General features: G+C 43.3%; 1 protein-coding gene across 1 annotated transcript in view; it reads right to left on the minus strand.

Moving 5' to 3' along the window:
* DYRK4 (dual specificity tyrosine phosphorylation regulated kinase 4) overlaps positions 1 to 21,813 on the minus strand; it is a 36,154-nt gene extending 14,341 nt beyond the window's left edge. The window contains exons 1-8 of the mRNA XM_059683831.1: positions 21,675 to 21,813; positions 19,580 to 19,743; positions 16,742 to 16,878; positions 16,311 to 16,451; positions 13,257 to 13,395; positions 11,158 to 11,239; positions 4,473 to 4,645; positions 2,654 to 2,714 (exon numbers count right to left, since the gene is read on the minus strand). Coding sequence (XP_059539814.1) covers positions 2,654 to 2,714; positions 4,473 to 4,645; positions 11,158 to 11,239; positions 13,257 to 13,395; positions 16,311 to 16,451; positions 16,742 to 16,878; positions 19,580 to 19,743; positions 21,675 to 21,792 — 1,015 coding nt within the window. The 5' untranslated portion in view covers positions 21,793 to 21,813. The remainder of the gene's footprint in view (positions 1 to 2,653; positions 2,715 to 4,472; positions 4,646 to 11,157; positions 11,240 to 13,256; positions 13,396 to 16,310; positions 16,452 to 16,741; positions 16,879 to 19,579; positions 19,744 to 21,674) is intronic.
* Between the last annotated feature and the right edge of the window lie 240 nt (positions 21,814 to 22,053).

Genomic DNA, 22,053 nt, shown 5'->3' on the forward strand with positions numbered 1-22,053 from the left:
GCTTGTGAGCCGCAGTTTGCCGACCACTGACATAGAGTATAGGTGCTGTGAATTCACACAAATCTCTATTTCCCTTTTGAACTGTGGCACCAGTGGCCCCACCCCCACCTTATCCTTTATGTTGTTCTTTTTACAAATGACCAAAGAAGAATCAGGCTCAAAGGCTTATAAATGACATAGTTCCTAAAGTCGTCATTACGTAATTGATTTACTTGTACAGGTTTTTCTCACCCCACCTATTCGCTCCATCTCCTTCTTGCTACTTAGAACTCCTAAGTGTCTTACTTACCTTTGAGGCAACATCACTTTGCTACTAATTAGTGGTATTTACAAAGAGTGGCTGGGAGTTGGCAACCCAACCTGAGGAAGGGAGCCAAGAACTGAAGTGGACACAGTGTTTCCCAAGCTCACTGTACCATGAGAATCACAAAGAGCTATTGTTAAAAACATAGACCCTTGAGGATCATGAGAATTAACATATTGTCAAGTACCCAAGTGATTCTTTTAATCAGATTAAGTTTGAGAAACACTGAAGAGGATGCAGCTCCCAATAATATTCTTTCTTATGCAGGAAGTGAGTATATGTGGATGTTGCTACCAAAACCACATCATCATTGTAAAGCCAAGTGCTGATGGTAAAAATCGGATACCCTATAAAATGGGCAGGCATATGTCTTTGGTACTCTCTCAAAGATGCTCTATTTCCCTTCCTTTCAGTCCCCACTCATACTCTCTCCTGAGTTTAATGTTATAGTTAAGAGGGAGGCAATTGATCAATCTTTTCTTTTCTTTTCTCTTTTCTTCTTCTTCTTCTTCTTCTTCTTCTTCTTCTTCTTCTTCTTCTTCTTCTTCTTCTTCTTCTTCTCCTTCTCTCTCTCCTCTCTCTCTCTCTCTCTCTCTCTCTCTCTCTCTCTCTCTCTCTCTCTCTCTCAGAAAAACATATTCTGGGGTGGGGGTTTAAAAATAAGATATGGCTCTTCCCACAATGTCTTTGTCTAGAAGGAGGAAACGCCAATATCTCTATTATTCTTTCCCTAAATCCTTTGAAATCCAAAAGACCAGTTTGGGATCAAAAGACCAGTTCCATTGCTCCATGTTTAAGCAGCCAGTCAGCCAGATCCTCTGTCTGCCATCAGACTGCTCTGGAAGCGTTAGTTAATGTGCAAGCAGCATACTAAGGCTACCAAGACACTGACCCCACTCAGAGGCAAGGTCTTCAAAGCTCCAGCCATGACTGCAGGGTGATGTTTAAAAAATTTAACCATTGGAATGGCAGGGGACTGTCCAATCACAATGGATGACAGACATCCTTGGCACTGAAGTAGATCATAGAGGACCTCCTCTTGCCAGGCCTTAAACTTTTAGTTTCTAAGTCATGGGGAATCCAAGGAGTCCTAGGAGATGGGCCAGGCAGGGGCTTGAGGCTGTGGCATTTTACTAAAGGGTACAGAAATAGTCTACATGTTAACCACCACATGGCTGAACCAGTGCATACCCACTGACCACCAACATGGCTGAAACGCTAACCAGGAGGATCCTCCATGAGGGTATGTTTGACTCTCCTACTGACAGGGCAAGTTGTGGAGAGAAATTATGTGATTTGCCTTTCATTTTGAGACCACTCTCAGGTGAAAAGTAAGAGGTGGGAGGGTTAGGAATGACTGGGATGCCATAGCAGTATGAGCCTGTGAACTAACCCATTGACTATGTCTGGTCAGTAATGTCGTTCCAGATGTCATGGAGTCCCTGCCTGTGGAGTCCCCCATTCCTCATGTCTGGCTTCACTTCACTGGGATGACCTTTGGGCTATGATTGCTTTTTTTCTAGATGGGAATCCCTTAGCTTCTTGTAGCTCTTCAAGGGGATTTTAAATATAAGACTAATTTTGTCTTTTTGGTCAATAGTGCCCTGGAAGCCCTGCCTTAGTTGGACCTTGTTGATCCACCTGTCCGTCTTGCACAGCACCACTTGAATAAAAAGGCAGAGGATCATAGATTCCAAAGTGTGGAAACTGTGATGAAGGCATCATGGGACTGTGGATGAGGCTTAACCCCACTAATTAGCCAGATGTCCTGCACATAACTGGCAAGCCACAACACACCTCCAGCAAAACTGTTCTGAGAGCCCTTGTGTACCCATCTAATTTCAAAATTGTAATGAACTGAGATAGTAAGGTTCTGGAGAAATAAGAGAATTTCAGCAGAAAAATGCTCCATAATGACAGAATATAGCAATGAAACTTTCACTATTCTTGAAAAGAACCTTCTGCTCTTTGATTTCCCTGCACACTGCATGGTGTGAGGGGGCTAACTGCTTGGAGAGGCTAGGAGAACTTACAGGAGAGGGTGTAGTTATAATATTTAAGGTTCCAAGATCTGCGGATATATCTTCTGAGCAGAAACCTGATTGTTTTCAGGTTCCTGCATATTTTCACTGCCAAGACTTCATGCCCATCCTGTCTCCACCAATCCATCTGGTACCACTTCTCAGCATCGTTTTACTTTTCTGAAAGAGATCCCTAATCATAGCATGTCTTTTGGGATGGGGCCAGGGGAAGAGCACTAAATGGGTTTGGGGTGTGGGAGATGTCTTCGAGGCCTGTGCTGCCTCATAGGCCACAGTGGGATAAAGAGAGTTAGACCTGGGAACTTACCAAAGAATGTCTGTCTCCTGGAGGCCGTCTGAATGAAGTGAGATGGTGGCAGGCCCAGCACCTTCAACAATTAAAACGCAGTTGCTTCACTCTTGTAAGTCACACATTCAAAGACTGTTAGAGCTGAGGGGCCTTGGGTCAAACTCTGCCTTCTACAGATACAGACCCAGGACATTGTGCTATAAGCCAGGGGCAGAGCAGGCCCAGAGCTTGGGGTCTTTGACTCCTAACCCAGGGCTGCCTCAGCACGCTGAGTGTCAATACCGGTCAGGTCACTCTAAACAGGCATCGGCACTCTTGATGGCAGCCAGATGTCATTACCACATTGAACAACCCAGTCAGTATCCATGCTGAAAGCCCTGAGCTAAGGAATATCACATCCTGGCTCAGAGCACTGGGGAGGGAGGAAAGGAAGAGGAGATGGGAAAAAACAGGCAGCCATCAAACACTATATCACAAAATACCTACTTGAAAAAAAAGTGTAGCACTTACTTGTTTACCTGCCTCACTGCAATCTATAGTTTGCACTGAGATAGAGAAATTACAGGTGTCACCCTAAGCCAAGGGTCATCTGCACTTGCAGCTGGGTTCCCAGCCATATCCATGCAGACCCTGCCCCCCTGCTCCTCAGCCCCACTGACACTGAGCTCAGGAGGAAGCGGACTCTGGGGCAGTAGGAACTCAGCTCAGATCCCATATTCCTCATTCTCCTTGGTACTGGAAGCAGAAAGAGTTCAGGGGTGCTTTATTAAATCATCCATCATCAACCTTAGAAGCCATCTATATGGATACTTACATTTTTTTAGAAATCCAGAACAGGAAAGTACGTTGCCAAAGAGGAAGATCCAGAATGAAACTCCAGGTTTACTGATTCTCATGCCAGTTTACAGCTATTTTAACACTTTATTATTTTCAACCATGAAATTAAACTATCCTATATAATAAAGAGCTAATATGCTAATTAGACTGGACGGCAGGATGACCTTCTGGAATGACCTTTCGGAAAAACCAGTGAGCAGGGGATGGGCCCCAAGGACCAAGGCAGCCGGGACTGCAAGGGCCAACCCTTGCACGAATTTCATACATCAGGCCTCTAGTATTTAAATAATTCTCAAGGGTATGTGTGTGTCTCTGAGTTGTAACTTTGAGACACTTTAGAAAAGAGATTTGTATAGATAGGTAAAAAGAAATGGATAGATAGATAGATAGATAGATAGATAGATAGATAGATAGACAGACAGATAGATAATGAGCCTTTTTTGTTCACAATCAAAATATCTTTGTTCATTAGAAATTTTCTATTTCTTAAGGTTATTTTACTCCTGTTTTATCTAATTTAATTTCATAACAAAAGGCATTTAAGTGAAAGAGTAATAGGCATAATAAATGATCATCTGATGTATCTTTTTATTGGGAAATATACTTCCCAGAAAGCTAAGAAAATAAATGACTAATGACTGAATGACACAGATTTTTTTTAACCAACACATAGATTTTGATGGGTGTTATGTCACTCTGGTTTTAGAGCCTTTTGAATATATTTGAAAGACTGGTATAACAGTTTTATTTTTAAATGTCACTTCACAATATGTGAAAATTACATCTTTTGTAATTATTAATGGTAAAAATGTTAGATGTCAACTTAAAAATGTAAAAGGGGATACATAATTTCAAAAATACTTTTAGAGAACATCTAATCCAAAACAGAAGAGTATGCAGGCCGCTGCCCTAGAGTGAGCCTGATACAACCCAAACTTTGAGAGTGGAAGCAAGCTGTCCTGCTGCCGCTCAGTGCAGCGTGGCCAGTCCACCCCCTCACCTCCATGATGCAGGCCAGCTGCTCCACTTCATTCTCCCCGGCGAACAGTGGGTAGCCCGTGTACAGTTCAGCCATGATGCATCCCAGGCTCCACATGTCAATGGCCATGTTGTAGGGATGGCCCAGAATCACCTCTGGCGATCGGTAGAACCGGCTTTGGATATACGAGTACACTATGAGCAAAAGAAAGAGAAACCTCCCCTAGGAAAACCTTCTCCTCCCCAGAGCATCCTTCTCCAGGATAACCTCTCAGGTATGAGTGAATGATAACTACTACTTCCTACACCAAGCATATCAAACTCATGGCCTGAGGGCCACAACAAATATTTTTTCAGCCCAGCCAGTATAATGGTATGTAAGAAACGTTGTAATAAAAATTTCATAACTTAATTTTTACAATATCCTGTTATACATAATCTCTCTATATAAAACCCTAATATGCAAATAGACTGAATGGCAGAACAACCAAACCATCGGTCGCTATGACAAGTGTTGAACACCAGGGGGTGTGCGCAAAACATGGTGGACATCGGCAGCAGGTGGCAGAGCATAGAACATGGCAGGCATCAGTCGTGGTGGGATGAGTGGAGGCACCAGACCAAGGTGGGGTGCTGGCTGCTGTCATCGGGGCGAGTCTCTGGTGGTTTCTGAAAATTCTTAGCTCCTGCATGCCACAGTCCTGCCTGGCACTCACACCTCCTGCCAGCGCAGGCCTCACACCCACTGCCTGCGCCCAGCTCCGGCCCTAATCGCTCAGCACCATCAGCAGGTGTGAGCGGTGGCTGCAGGTCCCAATTGCCCCTGAGGGTTTCTCCACCTCCCCCTGCTCCTGAGGGGCGATCAGGGCAGCAACCACCACTCACACCCACTAATGGCACTGGCCCCTCTAGCACCCGCTGCTGGCGCCGGCCCCAATAGCTCTGCTCTGTCACCTGGTGTGAGCGGGGCTGGTGTTGTAAGCACGTGGGAGTAGCAGTGGCAGGAGTGGGCTGCCAGCAGACAGGGGACTGGGGGCCTCGGCTGGAGGGGCAGGCCGGGGGTGTGGAGGATGGGCTGAGACACATCCCTGTGCCCACCACAGCCTCACGGCCAACAGTTCCTTTCAAGGTAAATGACTTTGTGCACTGGGCCCCTAGTTATTAATAACAAACTACAACATTCGCTAATGATTGATTGCTATAATCGTGTTGCATTCATTTCACTTATGTGCCTTATGCGCAGGTGCACCATTTCTCTCCACTAATACTAGCAGCAAATATTCTGGCAGCTGATTGCCACATCATTAGCTTTGAACTGACTTGTTTGGTGTGCGCAAAAGGAAATTATTTCGCTTTTGGAGAACAAGAAAAATAGGTTTATTTGTGTTACACTTATTAATTTGTGCCATTATTCAGTGTCTGGTAAGTTAATGTTCAAGTAAAAATATTAGTTTTTATTAAAATGCTCTATTATTTTATGTTAATGATTACTCATTTATTTCAGCCCTTTGTATTCAGCATGTCTCTATTGAAATAAACCTACATTTCGCCCTAATCGGTTTGGCTCAGTGGATAGAGCCTCGGCCTGCCAACTGAAGGGTTGCAGGTTCGATTCCGGTCAAGGGCATGTACCTTGGTCATGGGCACATCCCCAGTAGGAGGTGTGCAGGAGGCAGCTGATCGATGTTTCTCTCTCATCAATGTTTCTAACTCTCTAACCCTCTCCCTTCCTCTCTGTAAAAAACCAATAAAATATATTTAAATTAAAAAAAGAAATAAACCTACATTTCTATAAAAATGGAAGCTTTTGTTTTTTACGGCCCACATAAACTTAAACCTTGTTTATTTGGCCCATGTTAGCCTTTGAGTTTGATGTGCTTGCTCTACGGGCTTTGCAGAAAACTGGAAGTACAACCGAGCCGCACTCAGGAGTCACATCTTGTATCTAATCTCATCAAATCTTACAGTGCAGCCTTGTTATAGAGGTTATTATCCTCACCTTATCGATAAAGAACTCTATTTCCCCATGGTTCTAGGAAATCAATTTTTGTCAGCTAAGCTTTAAGAAAAGGAAACGCGCCCTAACCGGTTTGGCTCAGTGGATAGAGTGTCGGCCTGAAGGGTCCCAGGTTCGATTCCAGTCAAGGGCATGCACCTTGTTGCAGGCACATCCCCAGTAGGGGGCGTGAAGGAGGCAACTGATCGATGTTTCTAACTGTCTATCCCTTTCCCTTCCTCTCTGTGAAAAATCAATAAAATACATTTAAAAAAAATAAAAATAAAAAAAAGGAAACGTAAGACAATATCAAGCTGAGTTTCCAAACTGTCATATTAGTTTGGGGTAGACATCTTCTGAAAGTATTGTGATTTGGCAAACGAGGAGACATATGAGAACTGAAAAAGAAGCACACAAAAGGCACAATTTAAAAATGTATATTCAGCCCTAACCGGTTTGGCTCAGCGGATAGAGCGTTGCCCTGCGGACTCAAGGGTCCCGGGTTTGATTCTGGTCAAGGGCATGTACCTTGGTTGCGGGCACATCCCCAGTAGGGGGCATGCAAGAGGCAGCTGTTTGATGTTTCTCTTTCATCGATGTTTCTCTCTATCCCTTTCCCCTCCTCTCTGTAAAAAATCAATAAAATATATTTTAAAAAAATAAAAATGTATATTCAATATATTATGCACATATGTTGTTTAATGTAAAATGTGGACGGGAAAGCTCAGTGGAATCTCAGGAGACGAGGCTGTATGGAAGATGATATTATAGGAAGACTGAGGTTGGAGAAATGGGACATTTTCATTGTTTCCACGTGCTATTATTGGTGATTCTCTGCATGGGTCAGGGCAGGGATTCTGTAATCCCTTCTTTGTTGTTTGTGTTGGTTATAGTAAGGATATGATAATTTTGTGACTAAAGACAAAATATTTAATAAAAATCACTTTCATATCCTGCCTGCTTCCAAAATGGATTTGAAGCACTTTTCAACTAAAGTACATACATACAGGATAGTGTTAAAAACTGGGTTTAACAGATACTTGCATAATGCTTACTATGTGCCAGCCACTATTCCAAGTGTATTATACAGATGAACTCTTTCCATCCTTATAACAACCCTATGAAGGAGGTAATTAGTGCCCCCATTTTAAAATGAGAAAAATAAGGCATACAGAGATTAAATAAATGGTCAAGGTCTTTCATCTATAAGTGGTGGAACTGGGGTTTGAATCCAGGCAATTCAAGTCTAGTATCTCTACTCTGTACTGTCACACAGTTAAACAAAAGACAAAGGGAAATGTATAAAGAGGGATATGACTATCAGAAACCAAGGATAAAATAATTACAAGTTTGCTTCTGAGCATTCTGCCAGCCACAATAGAATGGTAACTGAGAGGTTACACTGCTTTTCCAGCTGAGAAGAGTAAGCACACGGGTTCTTTGTAAGAGGCATACTGTTTTCTAGCTGGAATTTCTTATGGGATCCATAAAAGGTAAAGGACCATATGTCTTCAAAGTGGTGCTGCAGAATATTTGAAAACATCCTTCTAGTAGTTATTTTTTCAATCTCAGGAAGCTTCTTCTGCCACCCCTGCCTCTTCTGTATGCTCTTAGCACAGCCTGTGTGTATCGCTGATCACTGCACCTATCAGGTTATTTTTCTGTCTTCCATTGGACTGTAAGCAACCTGACCACAGGTTTTTTTTGTTCCTGGTATCCAGGACAGTGACTGACACATTGTAGATACTCAATATATTTTATTTTTATTATTTTTTATTTTTTTAAATTAAATCTTTATTGTTCAGATTATTACAGTTGTTCCTCCCCCCACCCCCATAGCTCCGCTCCACCTGGTTCCCACCCTATCCTCTGCCATTACCCCCACCACCCACTGTTCTCATCCATAGGTGTACAATTTTTGTCCAGTCTCTTCCCACACTCCCCACACCCCTTTCACCCACCCCCCGCCCCCCGAGCATACTCAGCCCACTCCCTTTTTATGTCCCTGATTCTATTATATTCACCAGTTTATTCTGTTCATCAGATTATTTATTCACTTGATTTTTAGATTCACTTGTTGATAGATGTGTATTTGTTGTTCATAATTTGTATCTTTACCTTTTTCTTCTTCTTCCTCTTCTTAAAGGATACCTTTCAGCATTTCATATAATACTGGTTTGGTGGTGATGAACTCCTTTAGCTTTTTCTTACCTGTGAAGCTCTTTATCTGACCTTCAATTCTGAATGATACCTTTGCTGGGTAAAGTAATCTTGGTTGTAGGTTCTTGCTATTCATCACTTTGACTATTTCTTGCCACTCCCTTCTGGCCTGCACAGTTTCTGTTGAGAAATCAGCTGACAGTCGTATGGGTACTCCCTTGTAGGTAACTGACTTTCTTTCTCTTGCTGCTTTTAAGATTCTCTCTTTGTCTTTTGCTCTTGGCATTTGAATTATGATGTGTCTTGGTGTGGTCCTCTTTGGATTCCTTTTGTTTGGGGTTCTCTGCGCTTCCTGGACTTGTAAGTCTATTTCTTTCAGCAGGTAGGGAAAGTTTTCTGTCATTATTTCTTCCAATAGGTTTTCAATGTCTTGCTTGCTCTCTTCTTCTGGCACCCCCATAATTCGGATGTTGGTACGCTTGAAGTTGTCCCAGAGGTTCCTTACACTATCTTCATATTTTTGGATTCTTTTTTCTTTTTTGTTTTTTCGGTTGGGTGATTTTTGCTTCTTTGTATTTCAAATCTTTAACTTGATTCTTGCGACCCTCTAGTCTGCTGTTGGAACTCTGCATAATATCCTTTATTTCAGTCCGTGTATGCTTAATTTCTAGTTGGACCTTTTTCGTAACCTCGAGGGTCTCACTAGATTTCTTGAGGGTCTCATTAAATTTATTGGCGGTTTCTAGAAAATTCTTGAAAAACCTTATAAGTATGGTTTTGAACTCTATATCCTGTAGTTTGCTTTCCTCCATTTCTGTCATTTGTGACCTGTTTCTTTGTCTCTGCATTTTTTATGCTTCCCTGTGTTGACAGAGTGGCTTTCTGTGCTAGGTGTCCTATAGGGCCCAGTGGCTCAGCCTCCCCAATTACCTGAGGTGGACACTCTTGGTGCACCCCTTTGTGGACTTTGTGCACAGTCTTGTTGTAATTAAGTCTTGATTGTTGTAGGTATCACTGGGAGGAAATGACCTCCAGGCCAATTGGCTGTGAGAATCAGCTGTGTCTGCAGTGGGAGAACTTTTGAGCTGGAGACACTCTTCTGAGGCAAGACTTGCTTCAGGGGGCTTTGGTGCTCACTGAGTCTGCCCCCTGAGTGTGTCCCTTATGGATCTGAGGAGTTGTAATCTGGATGGTCCCACTCTGTCCACTGGGTATACTGGCTCTTGGATCTCTAAGGAGGTGCTAATTTAGCCTCTGCCTGAGGCTACCCAGCAGGAGTTATGGAGAGATTCCTCTTCCTTGTTTGGGGTTTGGAGGTGCCCAGATGAGGCCCAGCTGTGAAGCAATGCAAGCTGCTGTGGTGCCTTGGGCCTTATTTTGGAAGTTCTGGGTCTCTCTGACCCAGCTGCAGTTTGTTAGGTAATTTTCAGGTTGCAAAGGGTCAGGCCTTTCATATGCAAAAGCCTCTGTGTACAGCTTGGGTGGGGCGGTGTCTCAGGGGATCAACAGGGCAGAGCAAGCAGCTATGGCTGCTCCCCTGTCCTACCCTAAGAGGCCTGGTGTCTTAGTGTCCCAGTAATCACTGCAAGCACCTCTGAGAGAAAGCCACCCTCAAGTTCTGCCCGTGCCAGACAGTCCAGTTTCTCCCTGTATGAGTCTGGGTCCCAAGAGACTCACCCGGAACTGGAGTTCAGAGCAGTCAGGTGCTTGAGACTCCCTCTTGATTGAAAAAGACAACTGGGTCCTCAGCTGCCAGCCCTTTCCTTGTGTGGTGCGTCCTCAGTTGCCAGCCCTTTCAGCGTGTGCCTCCGTACCTCTGCACTTTACTTCCGCACCTCCTCTGAGTCTCAGTGTGCTTTTCTCTTTCCTTCTAGTTGTAGAATTTCCACTCAGCCAGCCTTTCTGTGGTTCTGGATGATGTCCATTTTGTCTTTTAGCTGTATTTTTGAAGTGGTTGTGTGAGGCAGCAATTTCCGGTGTTTACCTATGCCACCATCTTGGTTTTGTGGAATGGTACTTGTTGTCAACAGCAAACTTGATAAAAGCCCAAAGTAGACACTAGCAAATCAAGTTCAGCAGTTTGCGCCAATGTTCTCAGGGCTGTTTGCTGGATTCTAGCTTGAAAGAAGTATAAAGCCTACGGAGTCTAGGGCAGTGAATCCTAAACTTCAGAATGGCTATGTGCAGACTCTTGGGTACTCCCCCAGAAAACTACATTTGGCACATTGGGGGTGAGGCTGTGGAAGCTATAATTTTTCAGAGGCCACAAGTGATTTTGATGCCCACCTAGTTAGTTTGAGGACCCAGTGCTCTTGGGTAATTTCTAATCCACAGAATATGAGATCTGGTGGCTTTAAATCCAACCTTCTCATTTTATAGAGGTGGAAATTTAGTCTCAGAGAAGTGAAGCACCTTGTGCAAAATCATGCAAGCAATTTTAACAACTGAGGCAAGACTAGAACCCAAGTAACCTCATTATGAAGCTCTTGTTTCAGTAGGGAAAGAAATCTGAATAGTAAAATTCAGACAAAGAGACTGGAATGGGGCTTACCTTTTTCATGCTCATAACAGCTTGACCCAAAGTCAATAACTTTAATAGAGACTTGGCCCTTCTGGTGTAACACAATATTTTCCTGAAAAGAAGAAGGACATATGTCACGTTTTAATAATGTTGTCCTAGGCCTTCTATTGATCTAAATGTCTCCCATCCTCCAGGACCCAGTCCAAAATTAGACTACTTCATGGTAGACTCCTCCCACATCTTCTCCAAATCCCATGTGTTTACCTACCTTGACATCCCATTTGACTTGTGTCATATACCTCTTATTTGCTGCTTTGCAGTATTTCTTTTACATGTATTTTGTCCCTTTCCCCATACAGATTATGCATTTATTTTTTTTATCTCCTAGGCACCTGGTCCTATGCCTTGCTTACATAAGGCCTTAGAAATATAACTGACAGAATTTGATGTATCCATTAAGTGCCCAATCACATACAGCTATGAAGGTAGAAGACTAAAACAAACAAACAAAAAGACAATGATTTGATTGGAAGTTGTGAATCTTATGCTGACTGTGTGCAACCAGGAGTTCTAGTAGTGTCATGGATAGAGAGGCAGACCTCCTGTGCTCGCCGCCTCAAGCATGACAGTATTCCCCTGGAAGATTAAATTACTAATTGTGTTTTCAAGAATCTGGATATCAGATGAATCGATTATTATGAATATTGGAAGAATGAATTGTTTACTCAGTCCCTTACCATTCTAGATATGGAATAGCAGGATTAATCCAAAACCTCTGGCACCATAAACTAAGAAAGTACAAATTTAGTTCCCACTCCTTTTTCTAAAGAATATTTGTGTTAACTGAAAGAGTATGGTCAGCAAGTCTTAAAAGAATGAGAATTTCTTGTGTGTCTCTAGGTCAATGAAAAAGCTCCTTAGCTAGAGGGAACTGGCCTTCCAATTTATTGGCAGAAACCACTTGGCGGGGGTCAGGGGGGGTCATGGATGCATCAGGGCATCACAGGTCTTTGATACTAAACATTAAGTTTGTAAGAATAACTCCAATTCTTGAACCCACATTCATCATTCTGTTGGTTATATGCATACTTCCCCTACTGGACACATGCATTCCAATTTACTTGACCTATTTCTCAAGGAAATAAATATTTTGGCTACCAGGTGTCTTGTGAATTTCCTGGTGAGAGTCAATTCCCTAAGCTCAAAGACCATGGTTATTGTGACCTGATGAAGCTGCAAAGCTAAGGATTAGGAACTTGAGTGTGGAGAATAAATCAATGTACCGGCATTGTGAGGCTCCTCCAGGCAGCCCTGAGAGAACATCTCTATTTATACAATCCTTAATTGTCTAAATATCCCAAAGTATCCAATGGATTACATTTTTTTTTACAAGTAACCATTTTGGGGTGTGAGGAGAAAGGAATAAGGAAAAATTAAAGGATATTTAAGTATCTGTGAGAGTCAGGTTGATTTGGGAACTAGCTCCTGGCCTCATATCTTCATACTTTTATACCTTTTCTCTAAGTACCTCTCTGTATTCCTCACATTTACAATCATTAATTCATCTAACAAACATTTACCTACATATTGACTGCAATATCTATTGTCAGGTACCATATTAGGTCCTGAGAATAAAATGGTGAGAAGACATGATTCCTGACGTTGAGAAAACTTGCAGTTCAGTGGCAGGTACACATAAAGCAAACAACTCCTACAGAAAGCAATCAGTGAAGTAACAGAGCTAAGTATAGAATGCTAGCAGGACATGAGGGAAGAGCACATCCATTTGGAGTAGAAGTAGTAGTCAGAGATTTGCTGTACCCTAGGACCAATTCAGAGTAGAATGGAGATAGTGAGGATTTAATACAGCAGAGATCCAGCCCCCTGAATGACACATTTCTGCACACCTTCCACAGGAAAGCCCTAGACCTTCCTATTCCTGTCTACCTCAATGACACCATCTCCCTTCATTATTTACAAACCATCCCTTACTCTTCACAACCTATGACTACTTGGCTTCCATCTGAGAGCTCTGGCCATGATGCTGTCTAGTTAGCACTTGGGAAGAGAATGAGACAGTTTCTGAGGGTAGGAATCAGCTACCCTGGCAGGATAGAAATTGTACTCACAGGCTTGAGATCACAGTGAATGATCTTCTCTAGATAAAGCATTTGTAAACATTTCAAAACAGAGAGGGTGAAGCGCCGAACTACTGACAGACTGAAGCCTTGAAAGCTATTATTCTTCATTAACTCATACAAGTTGATTCTGGGAAAGAGAGAAAGTAATGTGCATCAGTGTAAAAAGTGTAATTCTAAGTTTGAACCAGCCAACAATCCCATACTACCTGGTTTCCCTCTGGTAATAGGCAAGTGTCAGACCAGGAGGCAGGGCTTTTGTGTGCTATAAACTCAACTTTTCCATTGATTCATGGGGACTCCAGGGTGCCACTCAATTGTGCTGGCCTCTCAGATATGCCCTCATTTCTTACATGAGAAGGTCATTAAATAACTTTGTTATGTTGTGGGTGTTAAGACATTGTACCAAACTTCTAAAATATTCATAGTTCTTCAGGCCCTTGAAAAGAATCTAGGAAGTCCATCAGTTACTCAACCCAGCAGCCACTTCTGCCCAAGCCTAAAAAGACTATGTAAAGATGTCAGGTTTGCCCTGGATGGTGTGGCTCAATTGTTTGGGTGTTGTCTCAAGCACTGAAAGGTTGCTGGGTTTGATTTCCAGTCAGGGTGCATGCCTGGGTTGTGAGCTCCATCCCTGGTAGTGGGGCTTGCAGAAGGCAGCCAATAGATGTTTTGCTCTCACATTGATGTTCCTTTCTTTCTTCCTTTCTTTCTTTCTTTCTTTCTTTCTTTCTTTCTTTCTTTCTTTCTTTCTTTCTTTCTCTCTCTCTCTCTCTCTCTCTCTCTCTCTCTCTCTCTCTCTCTTTCCCCTCCCCCAATTCCTCTCTCTAAAAAGTCAATTTAAAAAAATTATTTAAAAATGAAAAAACAAAAAAGAAATATGTCAGGTTCCCGACAGGTAAGGGAACAAGAATGTGGACAGATGGGGGCTGGGGTAAAACAGAGACACCCTACCCTATCTATACCAAGCCTGACCACTTGGTTCCATCTGTCACTTTGCAGGAATAAGGTCTAATTCTTACCAGATTTTACTAAACTTTCTAGACAAGCAGAAGCCTGCAATCTATACTAATAAAAGGGTAATATGCTAATTAGACCAGATAGACCAGACATCTTCTGGACGTCCTTCTGGATGTCCTTCTGGACAAAGCCACAGTGGAGGGGCCAAGGCAGAGGTGGTTAGGGGCAATCTGGCAGGCAGGCAGAGCAGTTAGGCATGATCAGACCAGCAGGGATGAGTGGTTAGGGGTGATCAGGCCAGCAGGGGAGAGCAGTTAGGGTGATCAGGCAGGCAAACAGAGGCAGTTAGGGGCAATCAGGCAGGCAGGCAGAAGGGTTAGGGGTGATCAGGCAGGCAGGCAGAGGTAGTTAGGGGCAATTAGGCAGACAGGCAGGTGAGCGGTTAGGAGCCAGCAGTCCCGGATTGTGAGAGGGATGTCAAACTGCTGGTTTAGGCCCAATTCCCCCAAAGGGTCCAGGATTGGAGAGGGTGCAGACTCGGCTGAGGGCCCCACCCCCCACCCCATGCACAAATTTCATGCACTGGGCCTCTAGGATTATATAAAAACCAACCATATTATATGAAATCTTCTGACTTACAAATGTTGGAAACTAATGCAAAGCATTTCAACAAGAAAAACATTTGTGGGTTACCAGGTTATAACCTCTGTACAAGCTGTAAGATGGAGAGAGGAGGGATAGGACATAGCTCAGAAGTGACGCTGCATTAGCCTCTTTCTGATTTCTCCTAATCTTCTATCTCTAAACTTTATCTAATTCTGCCTGTATTTAGGAAGTCATTCATTTTTTTTAAATATATTTTATTGATTTTTCACAGAGAGGAAGGGAGAGAGATAGTTAGAAACATCGATGAGAGAGAAACATCGATCAGCTGCCTCCTGCACATCTCCCACTGGGGATGTGCCCGCAACCCAGGTACATCCCTTTGACCGGAATCGAACCTGGGACCCCTGTCTGCAGGCCGACGCTCTATCCACTGAGCCAAACCGGTTTCGTCACCATTCATTTTTGATGGGCATAGTGGCCTCATCCTAACCAGCTCTGTGACCTGGGCAACTCTACAACCTCTCTGAGCTTTGGCTTCCCCCACATACACTGCTTCCTCCTGACTGCTCAGAGCACTTTCAATACAATGACATGCTAACTGTGCACTTGCTTAATGGCCAAATCAGGCAGCCTGGGTTGTCCATGTTGTCACAGGAAGAGAATTCGCTTGTGGAAAGTGGACATTTTGTAATCACCAGAGAAGGTGAGGAGAGTGTCAACTTCACTCCTGATTCAAATTTAGCCGGTTTCTAGAATTTCAGCAATGGTGTCATGGGAACACCAAGCTACCAGTTTAGTAAAGCTGATAATACTGGGCTTCTGAGAGGTCACCTCTAACTATTCTCCTTTGCTAAATTCATTCTAGATCTCTGGTTTTATTTAAATTTTATCAGATGGTCTTCTCAGAGAGAGAAAAGTAATCAAATTAGCATGTCCTTCCAATTAGAACACTCTGTCAGCTCCAATATTCAACCAGGTGATGCCAATCTATTTTAGTCAGATTCTGCTCTCTTATCAAAAAAAATCTGCTCCTGTCCTTATTTGCACATAAAAAAAGCTCTTTCCCCACTATAAGCAGCCAGTTTGTCTGCTTTCCTGAGTTTCAACCTCTGCATCACAGGGTGGTAAAGCCAGTAAATAGGGAAATGGTAGCAAAAAAAAAAAAAAAAAAAAAAAGTCCTTTTCAACATATTTCAGTTTCACTCTTGAGGGCAGAAGCCTTGTTTTGGTTATGTCACCCAGTTCAGCACCCAGCACCTGGTGGCACATCCTGTGTATGCTCCCAGGTGACAGGCATGATGAAGGGATGGGGTGAGATTGGCAGCTTTTGGCTCAGTCTCCTAGGCTTTCTCTATATGTCCATTTTAGTCAATAAATGTTTACATCCAGAAAAATCTAGTGTCTGACCTCAAAGTTTCTCTTCTGTCACTTTAAGCCACTTTTTGAAAGTAAATGAATTAAAAAGAAAAAGCAGCTGACCCCAGGAGTTCAAAGGTGATGCAGAGGTGGTTGCGGAAGTAGAAAAAGTCCTTCATGTGCACCACATTGTAGGTGTTGTCCTTGTCCTTCCTTCTGAGAGAGTCCAGGATCTTCAGCTCCACCAGGGCCTGGTGGTGAAATCTGAAGTGATTGGGGAAGGGCAGGGAGGATGAGAAATGGAGACAAGAGACATGGTGTCATATCATGCTGCAGCAGTAGCCCATTTCCTCAGCTCCTTCCCTTGACCCTGGCAAGGCAGAAAGCACTAAACTCTCCATACCTTGCATTCCCCTTCACCCCACCATGGAATCAGATAGGCAAAAAAGGAAGAAAAGATCAGAGGAAGGGGCAGAGTTGGGAAGGGTTGGCATTATGTAGGGGCCAGAATCATGCAGTCCCTCCTCTATAGCCTATGCTACTATCCACCCCACCTCTTCTTGTTCCTGATGATTTTCAAAGCCACCAACTCATTGTTTTTGTGATCCAAGCACTTGGCCACCTGTCCAAATGACCCTTTCCCAATCATCTCCAGAACCTCGTAGCGGTAGGCAATGTGGTCATGCAGGACCTACAGAAGCCAGGCAAAGGGTGAGGAGCAGAGCCATAGACTCTGAGGTTCCCTGATACTGAGGCCCCTGGATACCCATTCTCAGCTCATGGTTGACTTCTGGGGGGAACTTTCTGAACCGCACTGGGCACTAGTGCAACTCCCACCCTCATCTCATTGCTACTGCAACGGTTAGGTTGTTGTCTTGATCCCACGTTACCCATGTGATACCAGGAAAAGTCCCACAGGCTCTATCCATGTCAGGTGATGCAAAGAACATTGGGTGTTGTTTGGGGAAGAGCAGCTTCCATTTGGGGGAAGTTCTGTTTCTGACCCCTGATGTGTCTCCATCAATGAGAGAAGACTTTGTGTCTGCTCTCTGTCCTTCTGGCCAGACCTAGTTCTCCTCTTGACATATCCAGATTTATTCTACCTTGGAGTTATCAAGTTACCAATTTACGTAACTTGGACCTTTCTTAACTACAAAGAGAAATCATTTCCAAGAGCCAGAATCATCCATGCCCCTCCATGTGGTGGAAACTACAAAGCAACTGTTTAGTCAAAGCAACAGAAAATTATACATAAAAAAAAACTTTCTGGGTGGCTTCAGACAAGCCATATACCCACTCTAATCTGCAGTGCCTTCATCTGAAACTGAAGGTTCTAGATAAGATGATCTCTAAGACCTTACAGCTCTGAGAATCTGTGATTCCTAGTGTTAAACTCATGAATTTGGGAGAGATGAAGGAAAAGTGTTTGTGTACAAGTCCTCAGAATGTATTTGTGATTGTGTGTGGGGGATCTGTTCTCATAGGAGGAATCAAGACCATGCACATGTACAACTTCAGTGATATGTGGAAATAGATTGCTCTACTTGTAAGGGTTCTGCACATGTTGATGTAAAGATATATGGGGTTCCCTGGCATTTGTACATATCTTCTATATGCCACCAGTTTGGAAGATCATAATTATTCACTCACACTTGGACACTGATTGAGGCAAAGTATCAGGCCATACTCATTTTTTATAGTTTCCTAAGTATTGCCAGAGTCTAGCAGATGTCCAAGTATATGACAGGTTCTCAATTAATATTTGCTGACAGAATAAATGTGAGAATGAGGTTATGTTGCTTGTTTGGAAATTTTCTATGTACATTGTATATTTGTGCATACACTAGAATGTAACAAAGATGGAGATTCCAAGCATACAGAAAGTACACATATCACACTCCCCCCAACCAAAACATAGCTCTCAAAGACTTGAGATTGAGGAACTGAATTCCAGTGAATTAACTTAAGGGTAGTGCTGAAATCCCTGAGGGGATTTCTCAGAGACTCTAGGCCCAGATGAGGGGGAGAGGGAAGAGGAGGGAAGGGAGAATGTGGGGAAGTTTGTCTGAAATGGTGGTAAGGTTTATATTAAAGATTCTTAACCAAGGACCCATTAACTATCCCCCCACTGAAATTTTGTGTCTGTGCAGGATGCCTTTTCTGATGTAAGGATGTATAGCTTTTATCAGATTCCTAAAGGGATTTTTGACCTAAAAATGTTAATAACTAAGGCTCTAGATAGAGGATGTGTGCCAGAAACTCTAAATCCTTGCTTCTCAAAGTGTGGTCTGAAGACCAGAAGCATCAGCATCACCTGGAAACTTTTTAGAAAGGCAAAAATCAACCCTAGTTGGTTTGGCTAAATGGATAGAGTGTCAGCCTGCGAACCAAAAGGTCCTGGGTTCGATTCTGGTCAAGGGCACATGCCTGGGTTGTGGGCTTGATTCCCAGTAGGGGATGTGCAGGAGGCAGCTGATCAATGATTCTCTTTCATCATTGATGTTTCTATCTCTCTCTCCCTCTCCTTTCCTCACTGAAATCAATATATATATATATATATATATATATATATATATATATATATATATATGTGTGTGTGTGTGTGTGTGTGTGTGTGTGTGTGTGTGTGTGTGTGTGTATACAAAAATCTCAGGTCCCACCCCAGACCTGTTGGATAAGAATTCAAAATTTTAATAAGATCCTCCGGTGATTTGTGTGCATAGTAAAGCTAAGAGAAACACAACCCTAAATGTTATAAAAACAATCTGCCTCTCTGTGAAGTCATCAAAGACCAATCCTCCTAAACCTAATCAAGTTATGAAGAGTGTCCAGAGAAGGAAATTCCCACTAGCCCACCAGCCTAGTGGAACAAGCATCACTTATTTGGACATCCTCAGAAGTGGAAATCACTTCCTGAAGCAATAGGGATACTTTCCACTGCCCATATTTCACCTGAGGCTGGGGAGAGGCCCTGTCCTGGGAAGCCACAGAGATACAGACAGAAAACTTAAGGAAGTCAATCACCAGGGACTCTATGCACCAGGGACTATAGTGTCAAAAGCTTTTTGTTCTTTATTCTTATTTTTTGCCTGTGGGAGAAATGACACTGTGCAGAAGAGCCTGTGGGAGTTCACCCAGGAAATGCTAACCCAAATACTCTTAGAGAAAATTATATTCTGTTACTAGAGTAGTTTGTGTATTAATTGCATGTTTTCCCATTTATAAAAATGGCATTTCTTTGGTTTAGCACCTACTAGAATACTTCAGGATGCCTAGTCCCAGATACATCAGCACCAAAAGCTATAAAGTACCCCACACTTTTTTCCCTTTCTAAGACTTTTTGTCCCCAAGCCCCAAACCCCTGCAGTTTCTATGACCTACTCTCCCATCACCTTCATATAGGAGCCATGTTCATCATCAAAACTCGTCTTGCTGAATTTCTCAGGATCCACGTCGAGCTTCTTGGCTTTGAGCCCCAGGAACCACAGCTCTGTGTAGCCCAGGATTTCACTTTGCTCATAAGAAGACAGTTGGTTCCTAAAACACTTTAGGGCCTCTGTGTGAAAAACACTGTGGTTGTCAGTTCAGTGAGGCACCCAGGGATCTGCCCAAGGTGGAGACGATGGCAGCTCTTCCAGTTTGTGAGCCTGTGAGCCCTTTCTGCACCTAGGAGGCTTACTAAGGACTATGCATCTTGAGTCTCACAGGGTTGAACTATAACACGGATACAGGTCAAGGTGTACTGATTTCAACAACCCAGGAGAAAAACACAAAGGAAGTGAAAGGGGGCATTCAGCCCAAGTTAATTTGGTATTGGGCTTCACAAATAGTTTATCCTGAGAGGATCTAAAAGCTATGATGTCTTCAGGGGTCAAGCAGGTAACATAAATATGACTTTCAAAGCCCAGGAGGTACTGCCAGCTGAGCCAGTGAGTCCCTCAGACTATAAGGAAGGAACATGTGTTAGCTCTTCTCTACTCTACCCTGGCCCAATCACATCAGGGTCTTGTGTTTGATCTGGGGGTGGGTGGGGTGGGATTCAAACTTTAAGAGAGATGTAGATAAACTGGAGAGTGCTGAGAGGAGGGAAACCAGGATGGGGGAGAAGAAGGGGCACGGTGTTATTTAACAAACTGCTGAAGAGTTGGCGAAGGAATTGTTGGGGGGGGGGTGATAAAAAAGACTTATGGGGGACAAGACCTGTGTGTGTCTCCATATATACAGTGTAAGCTGACTACGGCATGTTCCTGGCCCAGAAGAACTGAGGCCTGAAACAGCAGGGAGACACATAGCAGCTCTTCAAAGGCAGAACTAGTTCAGAACTAGAATATCTCCTCCAGGGCTATTCCTGAGCTTTTTAGAAGCAGCAGCACAACCAATTTCAAAGATGTGGGAGAACAGCTCTGAGCATGAGATAGTGTTGGGACATGATAGATGCTCAGTGGATTTGGGTTTTCTTCCTTTGAACCTTAATAGGTTATGAATCTCTGAACCTTGTGAGGAGTCAGCTCCTGGCCAAAAACCGATGTGTAAGCTTTCAGGCCTGACCATAGGCCAGCGGTTCTCAACCTGTGGGTCGCGACCCCTTTGGGGGTCGAACAACCCTTTCACAGGAGTCGCCTAAGACCATTGGAAAACATATATATAATTACATATTGTTTTTGTGATTAATCACTATGCTTTAATTATGTTCAATTTATAACAATGAAAATACATCCTGTATATCAGATATTTATATTACGATTCAAAACAGTAGCAAAATTACAGTTATGAAATAGCAATGAAAATAATTTTATGGTTGGGGATCACCACAACATGAGGAACTGTATTAAAGAGTTACGGCATTAGGAAGGTTGAGAACCACTGCCATAGGCAATTATGAAGGCTTTACCTGGCAGATGTCATGGGGAAGCTGCCCTCCCCGACACCAGCCTTGGTGCACAGCCAAATGCATTAACATCTAGGAAGAGTTTAAGTCAAGGACTCAGGGTCCCTTGCTGGCAATGCACTTATATATACCTAACCCAGAAGCCTCCATTCAGATGCCTCTGCAGGTACTTCGGCCAAGATCTCTTTATCAAGAAGATGGGACAAACTTCAAGACATTTTTCCCCACTCTGACTCAGTACTCAGTACTTTTCCGTTTCTAGCACTCCTCTTCCCCCTCTCTTCTATAAAAGGATAGGAGCCTGGTCAGGCTCTCCAGGCAGTGGGCTAGTGCCTCTGACTCTGCTGGTACCTGAGACCCTGACCTGGTGCCAGTCAATGGGTCGGGGGAGGGGAGAAGAGGAGGAACAGAAGGGTCAGTGTTTTCTCCTATTTAGCATCCTGCTTACAAAAGGTTTGACTGTTACTTTCTTTTGGTTTGTTGCCTTAATTGACTAATCCAATACCTAGCAGCTTAGCCTTCTCCAGCTCAGCTCAGCTCTTCACACCTGACCATGGATAACCACCCCACCATACCCTGCTACTGCCCTGAAGGTATACCTGCCGCTGTCAGAGGCACCTTCTGCTTCCTTCGTGGCTTCTCCTTGGACTTGGGATCTTGGGGGTTGGTGTTTGAAAGGGAAGGCATTTCTGAAGCCCTGTCTTCAGAGGCCAGCATCTGATTCTGATTTTGATTCTCCTGTTCATGGAAATAACTTGTGATAAAGAACTCCTTAAGCTTCTCCTGGGTGTCCTAAACTATTCACCTGACCAAGAACACCTATATCCAGACAGGCTCTACTCCTTCCTCTCCAGGGAGAAATGGTAATTAATATATGAGACAAATAGGTTTTCTCAGTCTTTCCCTCAAAGAGAGTATCTGTCTGACTCATCTTTGTGAGATCCATGTACATTATGCAGTTAACAGTATGCACTTAAC

This window comes from Myotis daubentonii, chromosome 2, assembly GCF_963259705.1.
Source record: "Myotis daubentonii chromosome 2, mMyoDau2.1, whole genome shotgun sequence".
Classification (NCBI taxonomy): Eukaryota; Metazoa; Chordata; class Mammalia; order Chiroptera; family Vespertilionidae; genus Myotis; species Myotis daubentonii.